Raw genomic sequence first — 12,594 nt, forward strand, 5'->3', positions numbered from 1 at the left:
CAAGGACAGACAGTAAACTCCAACTAACCGAAGCCAAGGACAGACAGTAAACCAACTAACCGAAGCCCTTTGTAGCTCAGTTGGTAGAGCATGGTGCTTGCAACGCCAGGGTTGGGACGCACCCTAGTCTCTCCTAATAGAAGTTACAATGTGTGTGTGAGTGCGTGTATCAAATCAAATCAAATTTTATTTGCCACATGCGCCGAATACAACAGGTGTAGACATTACAATGAAATGCTTACTTACAAGCCCTTAACCAACAATGCATTTTTGAAAGATTTTTTTTTTTTTTATGTGTTAAGAAAAAGAAATAAAAGCAAATAACTAAACAGCAGCAGTAAGATAAAATAACAGTAGGGAGGCTATATACAGGAGGGTACAAGTGCAGAGTCAATGTGTGGGGGCACCGGCTAGTCGAGGTAATTGAGGTAATATGTACATGTGGGTAGAGTTAAAGTGACTATGCATAAATAATAAACAGAGTAGCAGCAGCATAAAAGAAGGCAATGCAAATAGTCCGGGTAGCAATGATTAGCTGTTCAGGAGTCGTATGGCTTGGGGGTAGAAGCTGTTGAGAAGTCTTTTGGACCTAGACTTGGCACTCCGGTACCGCTTGCTATGCGGTAGCAGAGAGAACAGTCTATGACTAGGGTGGCTGGAGTCTTTGACAATTTTGAGGGCCTTCCTCTGACACCGCCTGATATAGAGGTCCTGGATGGCAGGAAGCTTGGCCCCAGTGATGTACTGGGCCGTACGCATTACCCTCTGTAGTGCCTTGCGGTCGGAGGCCGAGCAGTTGCCATACCAGGCGGTGATGCAACCAGTCAGGATGCTCTCGATGGTGCAGCTGAATAACTTTTTGAGGATTTGAGGACCCATGCCAAATCTTTTCAGTCTCCTGAGGGGGAATAGGCTTTGTTGCGCCCTCTTCACAACTCTCTTGGTGTGTTTGGACCATGATAGTTCGTTGGTGATGTGGACACCAAGGCACTTGAAGCTCACAACCTGCTCCACTACAGCCCCGTCAATGAGAATGGGGGCGTGCTCAGTCCTCTTTTTTTTCCTGTAGTCCACAATCATCTCCTTTGTCTTGATCACATTGAGTAAGAGCTTGTTATCCTGGCACCACACGGCCAGGTCTCGGATCAGGCCTACCACTGTTGTGTCGTCAGCAAACTTAATGATGGTGTTGGAGTCGTGCCTGGCCATGCAGTCATGGGTGAACAGGGAGTACAGGAGGGAACTGAGCACACACACCTGAGGGGCCCCCGTGTTGAGGATCAGCATGGCAGATATGTTGTTACCTACCCTTACCCCTGGGGTCGGCCTGTCAGGAAGTCCAGGATCCAGTTGCAGAGGGAGGTGTTTAGTCCTCTGTAGCTCAATTTGTAGAGCAATTGCGCTTGTAACGCCAGGGTAGTGGGTTTGATCCCCGGGACCACCCATACGTAAAAATATATGCACACATGACTGTAAGTCGCTTTGGATAAAAGTGTCTGCTAAATGGCATATTATTATTATTATTATTATAGTCCCAGGATCCTTAGCTTAGTAATGAGCTTTGTGGGCACTATGGTGTTGAACGCTGAGCTGTAGTTAATGAACAGCATTCTCACGTAGGTGTTCCTCTTGTCCAGGTGGGAAAGGGCAGTGTGGAGTGCAATAGAGATTGCATCATCTGTGGATCTGTTGGGGCGGTATGCAAATTGGAGTGGGTCTAGGGTTTCTGGGATAATGGTGTTGATGTGAGCCATGACCAGCCTTTTAAAAGCACTTCATGGCTACAGACGTGAGTGCTACGGGTCGGTAGTCATTTAGGCAGGTTATCTACCTCTTTAAGGAATACCTGGAAGAGTATAACAGTAATCCTTCTATAGATGAAAACTCTCTTGGTAGATAGTGGGTCTACAGCTTATCATGAGATAGTCTACCTCAGGCGAGCAAAACCTCCAGACTTCATTTTACATTTACATTTTAGTCATTTAGCAGACGCTCTTATCCAGAGCGACTTACAGTTAGTGAATACATATTTTTTTTATACTGACCCCCCGTGGGAATCGAACCCACAACCCTGGCGTTGCAAACGCCATGCTCTATCAACTGAGCTACATCCCTGCCGGCCATTCCGGCCATTCCCTCCCCTACACTGGACGACGCTGGGCCAATTGTGCGCCGCCCATGAGTCTCCCGGTCGCGGCCGGCTGCGACAGAGCCTGGATTCGAACCAGGATCTCTAGTGGCACAGTTAGCACTGCGATGCAGTGCCTTAGACCACTGCACCACTACCTCCACCAAAATCTCGATGAGAATGGGGGCGTGCTCAGTCCTCTTTTTTTTCCTGTAGTCCACAATCATCTCCTTTGTCTTGGTCACGTTGAGGGAGAGGTTGTTATCCTGGCACCACACGGCCAGGTCTCTGACCTCTACCAATACATCCAGCTACCTATCTACATGTAGCCCTGTTGACCTGTCTGAAGCGTGGGTCCTACCTATCTACATGTAGCCCTGATGACCTGTCTGTCACTCACTGTCTAGACTATTATCACACAGCTACACACTACAACAACACGGGACGGTTTGCTACACAACAACAACAACGTGGGGCGGTTTGCTACACACAACAACAACACGGGGCGGTTTGCTACACAACAACAACAACACGGGGCGGTTTGCTACACACAACAACAACACGGGGCGGTTTGCTACACAACAACAACAACACGGGCGGTTTGCTACACAGCAACAACACGGGGCGGTTTGCTACACAACAACAACAACAGGGGCGGTTTGCTACACAACAACAACACGGGGCGGTTTGCTACACACAACAACAACACGGGGCGGTTTGCTACACACAACAACAACACGGGGCGGTTTGCTACACACAACAACAACACGGGGCAGTTTGCTACACAACAACAACACGGGGCGGTTTGCTACACACAACAACAACACGGGCGGTTTGCTACACAACAACAACAACGTGGGGCGGTTTGCTACACACAACAACAACACGGGGCGGTTTGCTACACAACAATAACAACACGGGGCGGTTTGCTACACACAACAACAACACGGGGCGGTTTGCTACACAACAACAACAACACGGGGCGGTTTGCTACACAACAACAACACGGGGCGGTTTGCTACACACAACAACAACACGGGGCGGTTTGCTACACACAACAACAACACGGGGCGGTTTGCTACACACAACAACAACACGGGGCGGTTTGCTACACAACAACAACACGGGGCGGTTTGCTACACACAACAACAACACGGGCGGTTTGCTACACAACAACAACACGGGCGGTTTGCTACACACAACAACAACACGGGGCGGTTTGCTACACACAACAACAACACGGGCGGTTTGCTACACAACAACAACACGGGGCGGTTTGCTACACAACAACAACACGGGGCGGTTTGCTACACAACAAAAACACAGGGCGGTTTGCTACACACAACAACACGGGGCGGTTTGCTACACACAACAACACGGGGCGGTTTGCTACACACAACAACACGGGGCGGTTTGCTACACAACAACAACAACAACACGGGTGGTTTGCTACACAACAACAACATGGGGCGGTTTGCTACACACAACAACACGGGGCGGTTTGCTACACACAACAACACGGGGCGGTTTGCTACACAACAACAACAACACGGGCGGTTTGCTACACAACAACAACACGGGGTGGTTTGCTACACAACAACAACACGGGCGGTTTGCTACACAACAACAACACGGGGCGGTTTGCTACACAACAACAACACGGGGCGGTTTGCTACACAACAAAAACACAGGGCGGTTTGCTACACACAACAACACGGGGCGGTTTGCTACACACAACAACACGGGGCGGTTTGCTACACACAACAACACAGGGCGGTTTGCTACACAACAACAACAACAACACGGGTGGTTTGCTACACAACAACAACATGGGGCGGTTTGCTACACACAACAACACGGGGCGGTTTGCTACACACAACAACACGGGGCGGTTTGCTACACAACAACAACAACAACACGGGCTGTTTGCTACACAACAACAACACGGGGTGGTTTGCTACATACAACAACACGGGCGGTTTGCTACACAACAACAACACGATGCGGTGTGCTACACAACAACAACACGGGCGGTTTGCTACACACAACAACAACAACACAGGGCGGTTTGCTACACACAACAACAACACGGGGCGGTTTGCTACACAACAACAACACAGGGCGGTTTGCTACACACAACAACAACACGGGGCGGTTTGCTACACAACAACAACAACACTGGGCGGTTTGCTACACAACAACAACAATACGGGCGGTTTGCTACACAACAACAACACAGGGCGGTTTGCTACACACAACAACACGGGCGGTTTGCTACACACAACAACACGGGGCGGTTTGCTACACAACAACAACAACAACACAGGCGGTTTGCTACACAACAACAACACGGGCGGTTTGCTACACACAACAACACGGGGCGGTTTGCTACACAACAACAACACAGGGCGGTTTGCTACACACAACAACAACACGGGGCGGTTTGCTACACAACAACAACACGGGGCAGTTTGCTACACACAACAACAACACAGGGTGGTTTGCTACACAACAACAACACAGGGCGGTTTGCTACACACAACAACAACACGGGCGGTTTGCTACACAACAACAACAACAACACGGTCGGTTTGCTACACAACAACAACACAGGGCGGTTTGCTACACACAACAACAACACGGGGCGGTTTGCTACACAACAACAACAACACGGGGCGGTTTGCTACACAACAACAACACGGGCGGTTTGCTACACACAACAACAACACGGGGCGGTTTGCTACACACAACAACAACACGGGGCGGTTTGCTACACACAACAACATGGGCGGTTTGCTACACAACAACAACACGGGGCGGTTTGCTACACACAACAACACGGGGCGGTTTGCTACACAACAACAACACTGGGCGGTTTGCTACACAACAACAACACGGAGCGGTTTGCTACACAACAACAACACGGGGCGGTTTGCTACACAACAACAACAACACGGGGCAGTTTGCTACACAACAACAACACGGGGCGGTTTGCTACACACAACAACAACACGGGGTGGTTTGCTACACACAACAACAAAACGGGGCGGTTTGCTACTCACAACAACACGGGGCGGTTTGCTACACAACAACAACACGGGCGGTTTGCTACACAACAACAACACGGGGCGGTTTGCTACACACAACAACACGGGGCGGTTTGCTACACACAACAACAACACGGGGCGGTTTGCTACACAACAACAACAACAACACAGGGCGGTTTGCTACACAACAACAACAACACAGGGCGGTTTGCTACACACAACAACAACACGGGGCGGTTTGCTACACAACAACAACAACAACACAGGGCGGTTTGCTACACAACAACAACAACACGGGGCGGTTTGCTACACAACAACAACAACAACACGGGGCGGTTTGCTACACAACAACAACACAGGGCGGTTTGCTACACACAACAACAACACGGGGCGGTTTGCTACACAACAACAACAACACGGGGCGGTTTGCTACACACAACAACAACACGGGGCGGTTTGCTACACAACAACAACAACACGGGCGGTTTGCTACACAACAACAACAACAACACAGGGCGGTTTGCTACACACAACAACACGGGCGGTTTGCTACACAACAACAACAACACGGGGCGGTTTGCTACACAACAACAACACGGGGCGGTTTGCTACACAACAACAACACGGGGTGGTTTGCTACACAACAACAACACGGGGCGGTTTGTAGCCCGGCGGTTAAAGCGTTGGGCCACTAACTGAAAGGTCACTAGTTAAAACCCCCGAGCCGACAAGGTGAAAAAATCTGTCTGTGCCCTTGAGCAAGCCACTCACCCCGAATTGCTCCAGGGTCACTGTTGATAAAGGCAGACACTGGCTGTGGATTTGGGATATTCAAAAAACACATTCCCAAGTCACACGTGAAATTTGACAAATAAAAGCACCAACCAAAATTATTATTATACAACAGGAAACACAGTCTGAGTCTGAAATGGCACACTATTCCCTATATACTTTAGACAAAGTAGTGCCCTATATATGAAACAGACACAGCCACCCCAGTCAAGGTGTCAGGCCACTAAACTACTCACTTCCTTGTGAGATGAACAAGAGTCTAGACAGGAAGTTTCTGCTGTTTACTTTGAAAAAAGTTAAATAGTTCATGACATCAATCTGTTATCTTTGCACGTTCTGATACCAACCGATCAAGGCTTTTGAGTGCTTGATAATGAAAGAGTACCACAGTTTACCAATAAATCCAATCAATTATAATAATTGTTCTTATTATTAATTATTTCACTGCCTATTTAACAGCTAATGTGGGAATGTGGCATCATCTAGTAGCTCAGCCAGGAAACCCACATATTCCTTTAACCAATTATTAGAAATAAATGGCAATACATTCTGGTCCTGGCGTTCGGCTCTGCTCCTTCAGGGGAGCTCACTGCCCAACTAAAAGGGCTTTTCACATTTAATGCTCAATTATTACCACAGTAATAAACGGTTAGTAGTGTTGTTGATTAGCTCTTTCCCTGGAGTGACTCTCAGGATCAACCCAGTAGGAACCTGTGCTATAAATAAACATGTCATGAACAAGCCAATCACATTCAGCCAGGCACCGATCAACAAGCCAATCGCAACCAGCCACAGGTTCCTTCCACAAACACAGTGTCAAACATAGGATAGGTCCCAAATGGCACCCTATTCCCTATATAGTGCTCTACTTTAGACCACAACCCTCTGCATAGCCTTATAGGCCCAAAAGTAGGGCACTATATAGTGAATATGGTCCCATTTAGGACATGCAGACGCCGTATCTTGATTTGATCATCCTGTTGTAGCAGGAATATCCTGCCAGTAGGAAATGCAAACTTGTCGTGTATTTTAGGTTTTAAAAGGCTTCTAAAGTTTGTAATTTCCACTTTAAAATGTCAGACTTGATTTTCCCTCTATACAAAAAATATCCATTAATTATAATCCATATAACAATTCATATTTCCTGTTACTGAAGGATTATTTTCCTGAAACCAGCCGTCAAGATGGACGTAGAAATTGGGCATCTGGCCATGTCCTGTGGACGTCGGGAAATGCCTTCAGAATCGGCCACTAGGGGCAACAGTGAGTTCTTTTACCATCAAGTAGGTTTGGGTTTTGCCGTTGGGTGGCGGATGGACGTAAACCCATGACTCTGGATCAGAAGGTTGTGTGTTTCATCCTAGTCGTGGACACTGGTTTTTTTGGGGGGGTGGGATTTAACCTATTCCAGACCTTAACCCTTACTTTAACTATTTGGAATGAGTCCCTAAACTTAATGTTTTAACCCTATTCTAAATCCCTTGACTGGTATTTTGGTATTTTATTAGGATCCCCATTAGCTGTTGCAAAAGCAGCAGCTGCTCTTCCTGGGGTCCACACAAAACATTACATTTACGTCATTTAGCAGACGCTCTTATCCAGAGCGACTTACAGTTAGTGAGTGCATACATTTTCATACTGGCCCCCCGTGGGAAACGAACCCACAACCCTGGTGTTGCAAGTACCATGCTCTACAAACTGAGCTACAGGGGACATAATACAGAACATGAATAGACAAGAACAGCTCATGGACAGAATTACATACGTTTTGTTAAGGCACACGTAGCCTACTTATCAATACATACACACAAACTATCTAGGTCAAATAGGGGAGAGGCGTTGTGCCGTGAGGTGTTTCTTTATCTGTTTCTTGAAACCAGGTTTGCTGTTTATTTGAGCAATATGAGATGGAACGGAGTTCCATGCAATAATGGCTCTATATAATACTGTAAGCTTTCTTGAATTTGTTCTGGATTTGGGGACTGTGAAAAGACCCCTGGTGGCATGTCTGGTGGGGTAAGTGTGTGTGTCAGAGCTGTGTGTAAGTTGGATTTGGGGACTGTGAAAAGACCCCTGGTGGCATGTTTTTTTTTTTTTTTTTTTACCTGGTGGGGTAATTGTGTGTGTCAGAGCTGTGTGTAAATTGACTATGCAAATAATTTGGGATTTTCAACACATTAATGTTTCTTATAAAAAGAAGAAGTGATATATATTCTTCTTATAACCTTCCAGAAGGACAACCATCTCTGCAGCACTCCACCAATCAGGCCTTTATGGTAGAGTGGCCAGACGGAAGCCACTCCTCAGTAAAAGGCACATGACAGCCCACTTGAAGTTTGCCAAAAGGCACCTAAAGGACTCTCAGACCATGAGAAACAAGATTATCTGGCCTGAATGCCAAGCGTCACGTCTGGAAGAAACCTAGCACCATCCCTACGGTGAAGCATGGTGGTGGCAGCATCATGCTGTGGGGATGTTTTTCAGCGGCAGGGACTGGGAGACTAGTCAGCATCAAGGGAAAGATGAATGGAGTAAAGTACAGAGAGATCCTTGATGAAAACCTGCTCCAGAGCGATCAGGACCTCAGACTGGGGCGAAGGTTCACCTTCCAACAGGACAACGACCCTAAGCACACAGCCAAGACAATGCAGGAGTGGCTTTGGGACAAGTCTCTGAATGTCCTTGAGTGGCCCAGCCAGAGCCCGGACTTGAACCCGATCTAACATCTCTGGAGAGACCTGAAAATAGCTATGCAGCGACGCTCCCCATCCAACCTGACAGAGCTTGAGAGGATCTGCAGAGAAGAATGGGAGAAACTCCCCAAATACAGGTGTGCCAAGCTTGTAGCGTCATACCCAAGAAGACTCAAGGCTGTAATTGCTGCCAAAGGTGCTTCAACAAAGTACTGAGTAAAGGGTCTGAATACTTATGTAAATGTGATATTTCCGTTTTTTTATTTCTAACACATTTGCTAAAATTTCTAAAAACCTGTTTTTGCTTTGTCAGTATGGGGTATTGTGTGTAGATTGATCAGGGGAAAAACTAATTTAATCCATTTTAGAATAAAGCTGTAATGTAACAAAATGTGGAAAAAGTCAAGAGGTCTGAATACTTTCTGTACCTAACATCTCATTGGTGTTACTAGTCCTACTGGTGCCACAATGTTATCATAATGGCCAACCCTAACCTAACATAATGGCCAAACCTAACCTAACATAATGGCCAACCCTAACCTAACATAATGGCCAACCCTAACCTAACATAATGGCCAACAACCTAACCTATAATGGCCAACCCTAACCTAACATAATGGCCAACCCTAACCTAACATAATGGCCAACCCTAACCTAACATAATGGCCAACCCTAACCTAACATAATGGCCAACCCTAACCTAACATAATGGCCAACCCTAACCTAACATAATGGCCAACCCTAACCTAACATTATGGCCAACCCTAACCTAACATAATGGCCAACCCTATCATCACATCTCTTCACCTTTCAGCCTGTACATAAGCCAGCACCCCGTTCCATTGCTGCTTGCGGCTATATTTCAATTTCTCTTAGCTCCAATCTTCAATCAGTAGTTGAAGCTTTATTTACATTTTTACATTTTAGTCATTTAGCAGATGCTCTTATCCAGAGCGACTTACAAATTGGTGCATCCCTGCTCATGCTCAAGCCAGCGCATGTCCAGGCCCGTCTGAAGTTAGCCAATGACCATCTGGATGATCCAGAGGAGGAATGGGAGAAGGTCATGTGGTCTGATGAGACAAAAATATAGCTTTTTGGTCTAAACTCCACTCGCCGTGTTTGGAGGAAGAAGAAGGATGAGTACAACCCCAAGAACACCATCCCAACCGTGAAGCATGGAGGTGGAAACATCATTCTTTGGGGATGCTTTTCTGCAAAGGGGACAGGACGACTGCACCGTATTGAGGGGAGGATGGATGGGGCCATGTATCGCGAGATCTTGGCCAACAACCTCCTTCCCTCAGTAAGAGCATTGAAGATAGGTCGTGGCTGGGTCTTCCAGCATGACAATGACCCGAAACACACAGCCAGGGCAACTAAGGAGTGGCTCCGTAAGAAGCATCTCAAGGTCCTGGAGTGGCCTAGCCATTCTCCAGACCTGAACCCAATAGAACATATTTGGAGGGAGCTGAAAGTCCGTATTGCCCAGTGACAGCCCCGAAACCTGAAGGATCTGGAGAAGGTCTGTATGGAGGAGTGGGCCAAAATCCCTGCTGCAGTGTGTGCAAACCTGGTCAAGACCTACAGGAAATGTATGATCTCTGTAATTGCAAACAAAGGTTTCTGTACCAAATATTAAGTTCTGCTTTTCTGATGTATCAAATACTTATGTCATGCAATAAAATGCTAATTAATTATTTAAAAATCATACAATGTGATTTTCTGGAATTTTTGTAAATTTTTTATTACAGACCTCTACATGCTTTGTAAGTAGGAAAACATGCAAAATCGGCAGTGTATCAAATACTTGTTCTCCCCACTGTATATATATATATATATATATATATATATATATATATATATATATAAAAAATATTATTATTATTATTTAAAAAAAATTGGGGGGTAGTGGGAGGGTAGAAGGATTACTTTTATCCTATCCCAGGTATTCCTTAAAGAGGTGGGGTTTCAAGTGTCTCCGGAAGGTGGTGAGTGACTCCTCTGTCCTGGCGTCGTGAGGAAGCTTGTTCCACCATTGGGGTGCCAGAGCAGCGAACAGTTTTGACTGGGCTGAGCGGGAACTGTGCTTCCGCAGAGGTAGGGGGGCCAGCAGGCCAGAGGTGGATGAACGCAATGCCCTCGTTTGGGTGTAGGGACTGATCAGAGCCTGAAGGTACGGAGGTGCCGTTCCCCTCACAGCTCCGTGGCAAGCACCATGGTCTTGTAGCAGATGCGAGCTTTCAACTGGAAGCCAGTGGAGTTTGCGGTGGAGCGGGGGTGACGTGAGAGAACGTGGGAAGGTTGAACACCAGACGGGCTGCAGCGTTCTGGATGAGTTGTAGGGGTTTAATGGCACAGGCAGGGAGCCCAGCCAACAGCGAGTTGCAGTAATCCAGACAGGAGATGACATGTGCCTGGATTAGGACCTGTGCCGCTTCTGTGTAAGGTAGGGTCGTACTCTGCGAATGTTGTAGAGCATGAACTTACAGGATCAGGTCACCGCTTTGATGTTAGCGGAGAACGACAGGGTGTTGTCCAGGGTCACGCCAAGGTTCTTTGCACTCTGGGAGGAGGACACAACGGAGTTGTCAACCGTGATGGCGAGATCATGGAGCGGGAAGTCCTTCCCCGGGAGGAAGAGCAGCTCCATCTTGCCGAGGTTCAGCTTGAGGTGGTGATCCGTCATCCACACTGATATGTCTGCCAGACATGCAGAGATGCGATTCGCCACCTGGTTATCAGAAGGGGGAAAGGAGAAGATTAATTGTGTGTCGTCTGCGTAGCAATGATAGGAGAGACCATGTGAGTATATGACAGAGCCAAGTGACTTGGTGTATAGAGAGAATAGGAGAGGGCCTAGAACTGAGCCCTGGGGGACACCAGTGGTGAGAGCACGTGGTGCGGAGACAGATTCTCGCCACGCCACCTGGTAGGAGCGACCTGTGAGGTAGGACGCAATCCAAGAGTGAGCCGCGCCAGGAGATGCCCAACTCGGAGAGGGTGAGAGGAGGATCTGATGGTTCCCGGTATCAAAGGCAGCAGATAGGTCTAGAAGGATGAGAGCAGAGGAGAGAGAGTTAGCTTTAGCAGTGCGGAGAGCCTCTGTGACACAGAGAAGAGCAGTCTCAGTTGAATGACCAGTCTTGAAACCTGACTGGTTTGGATCAAGAAGGTCATTCTGAGAGAGATAGCAAGAGAGTTGGCTAAAGACGGCACACTCAAGAGTTTTGGAGAGAAAATAAAGAAGGGATACTGGTCTGTAGTTGTTGACATCGGAGGGATCGAGTGTAGGTTTTTTGAGAAGGGGTGCAACTCTCGCTCTCTTGAAGACAGAAGGGACATAGCCAGTGGTCAAGGATGAGTTGATGAGCGAGGTGAGGTAAGGGAGAAGGTCTCCGGAAATGGTCTGGAGAAGAGAGGAGGGGATAGGGTCAAGCGGGCAGGTTGTTGGGCGGCCGGCCATCACAAGTCGCAAGATTTCATCTGGAGAGAGAGGGGAGAAATAAGTCAAAGCATTGGGTAGGGCAGTGTGAGCAGGACCAGCGGTGTCATTTGACTTAATAAATGAGGATCGGATGTCGTCAACCTTCTTTTCAAAATGGTTGATGAAGTCATCCACAGAGAGGGAGGAGGGAGGGGGAGGAGGAGGAGGATTCAGCAGGGAGGAGAATGTGGCAAAGAGCTTCCTAGGGTTAGAGGCAGATGCTTGGAATTTAGAGTGGTAGAAAGTGGCTTTAGCAGCAGAAACAGAGGAAGAAAATGTAGAGAGGAGGGAGTGAAAAGATGACAGGTCCGCAGGGAGTCTAGTTTTCCTCCATTTCCGCTTGGCTGCCCGGAGCCCTGTTCTGTGAGCTCGCAATGAGTCGTCAAGCCACGGAGCAGGAGTGGAGGACCGAGCCGACCTGGAGGATAGGGGACATAGAGAGTCAAA

General features: G+C 47.6%; 1 protein-coding gene across 1 annotated transcript in view; it reads left to right on the forward strand.

Moving 5' to 3' along the window:
- The first annotated feature begins 7,151 nt into the window (after positions 1 to 7,151).
- Positions 7,152 to 12,594, forward strand: part of LOC121531455 (sodium/potassium/calcium exchanger 1) — a 72,992-nt gene continuing 67,549 nt past the window's right edge. The window contains exon 1 of the mRNA XM_045214369.1: positions 7,152 to 7,250. Coding sequence (XP_045070304.1) covers positions 7,152 to 7,250 — 99 coding nt within the window. The remainder of the gene's footprint in view (positions 7,251 to 12,594) is intronic.

The sequence above is a fragment of the Coregonus clupeaformis genome, unplaced genomic scaffold (assembly GCF_020615455.1).
Source record: "Coregonus clupeaformis isolate EN_2021a unplaced genomic scaffold, ASM2061545v1 scaf0245, whole genome shotgun sequence".
Taxonomy (NCBI): domain Eukaryota; kingdom Metazoa; phylum Chordata; class Actinopteri; order Salmoniformes; family Salmonidae; genus Coregonus; species Coregonus clupeaformis.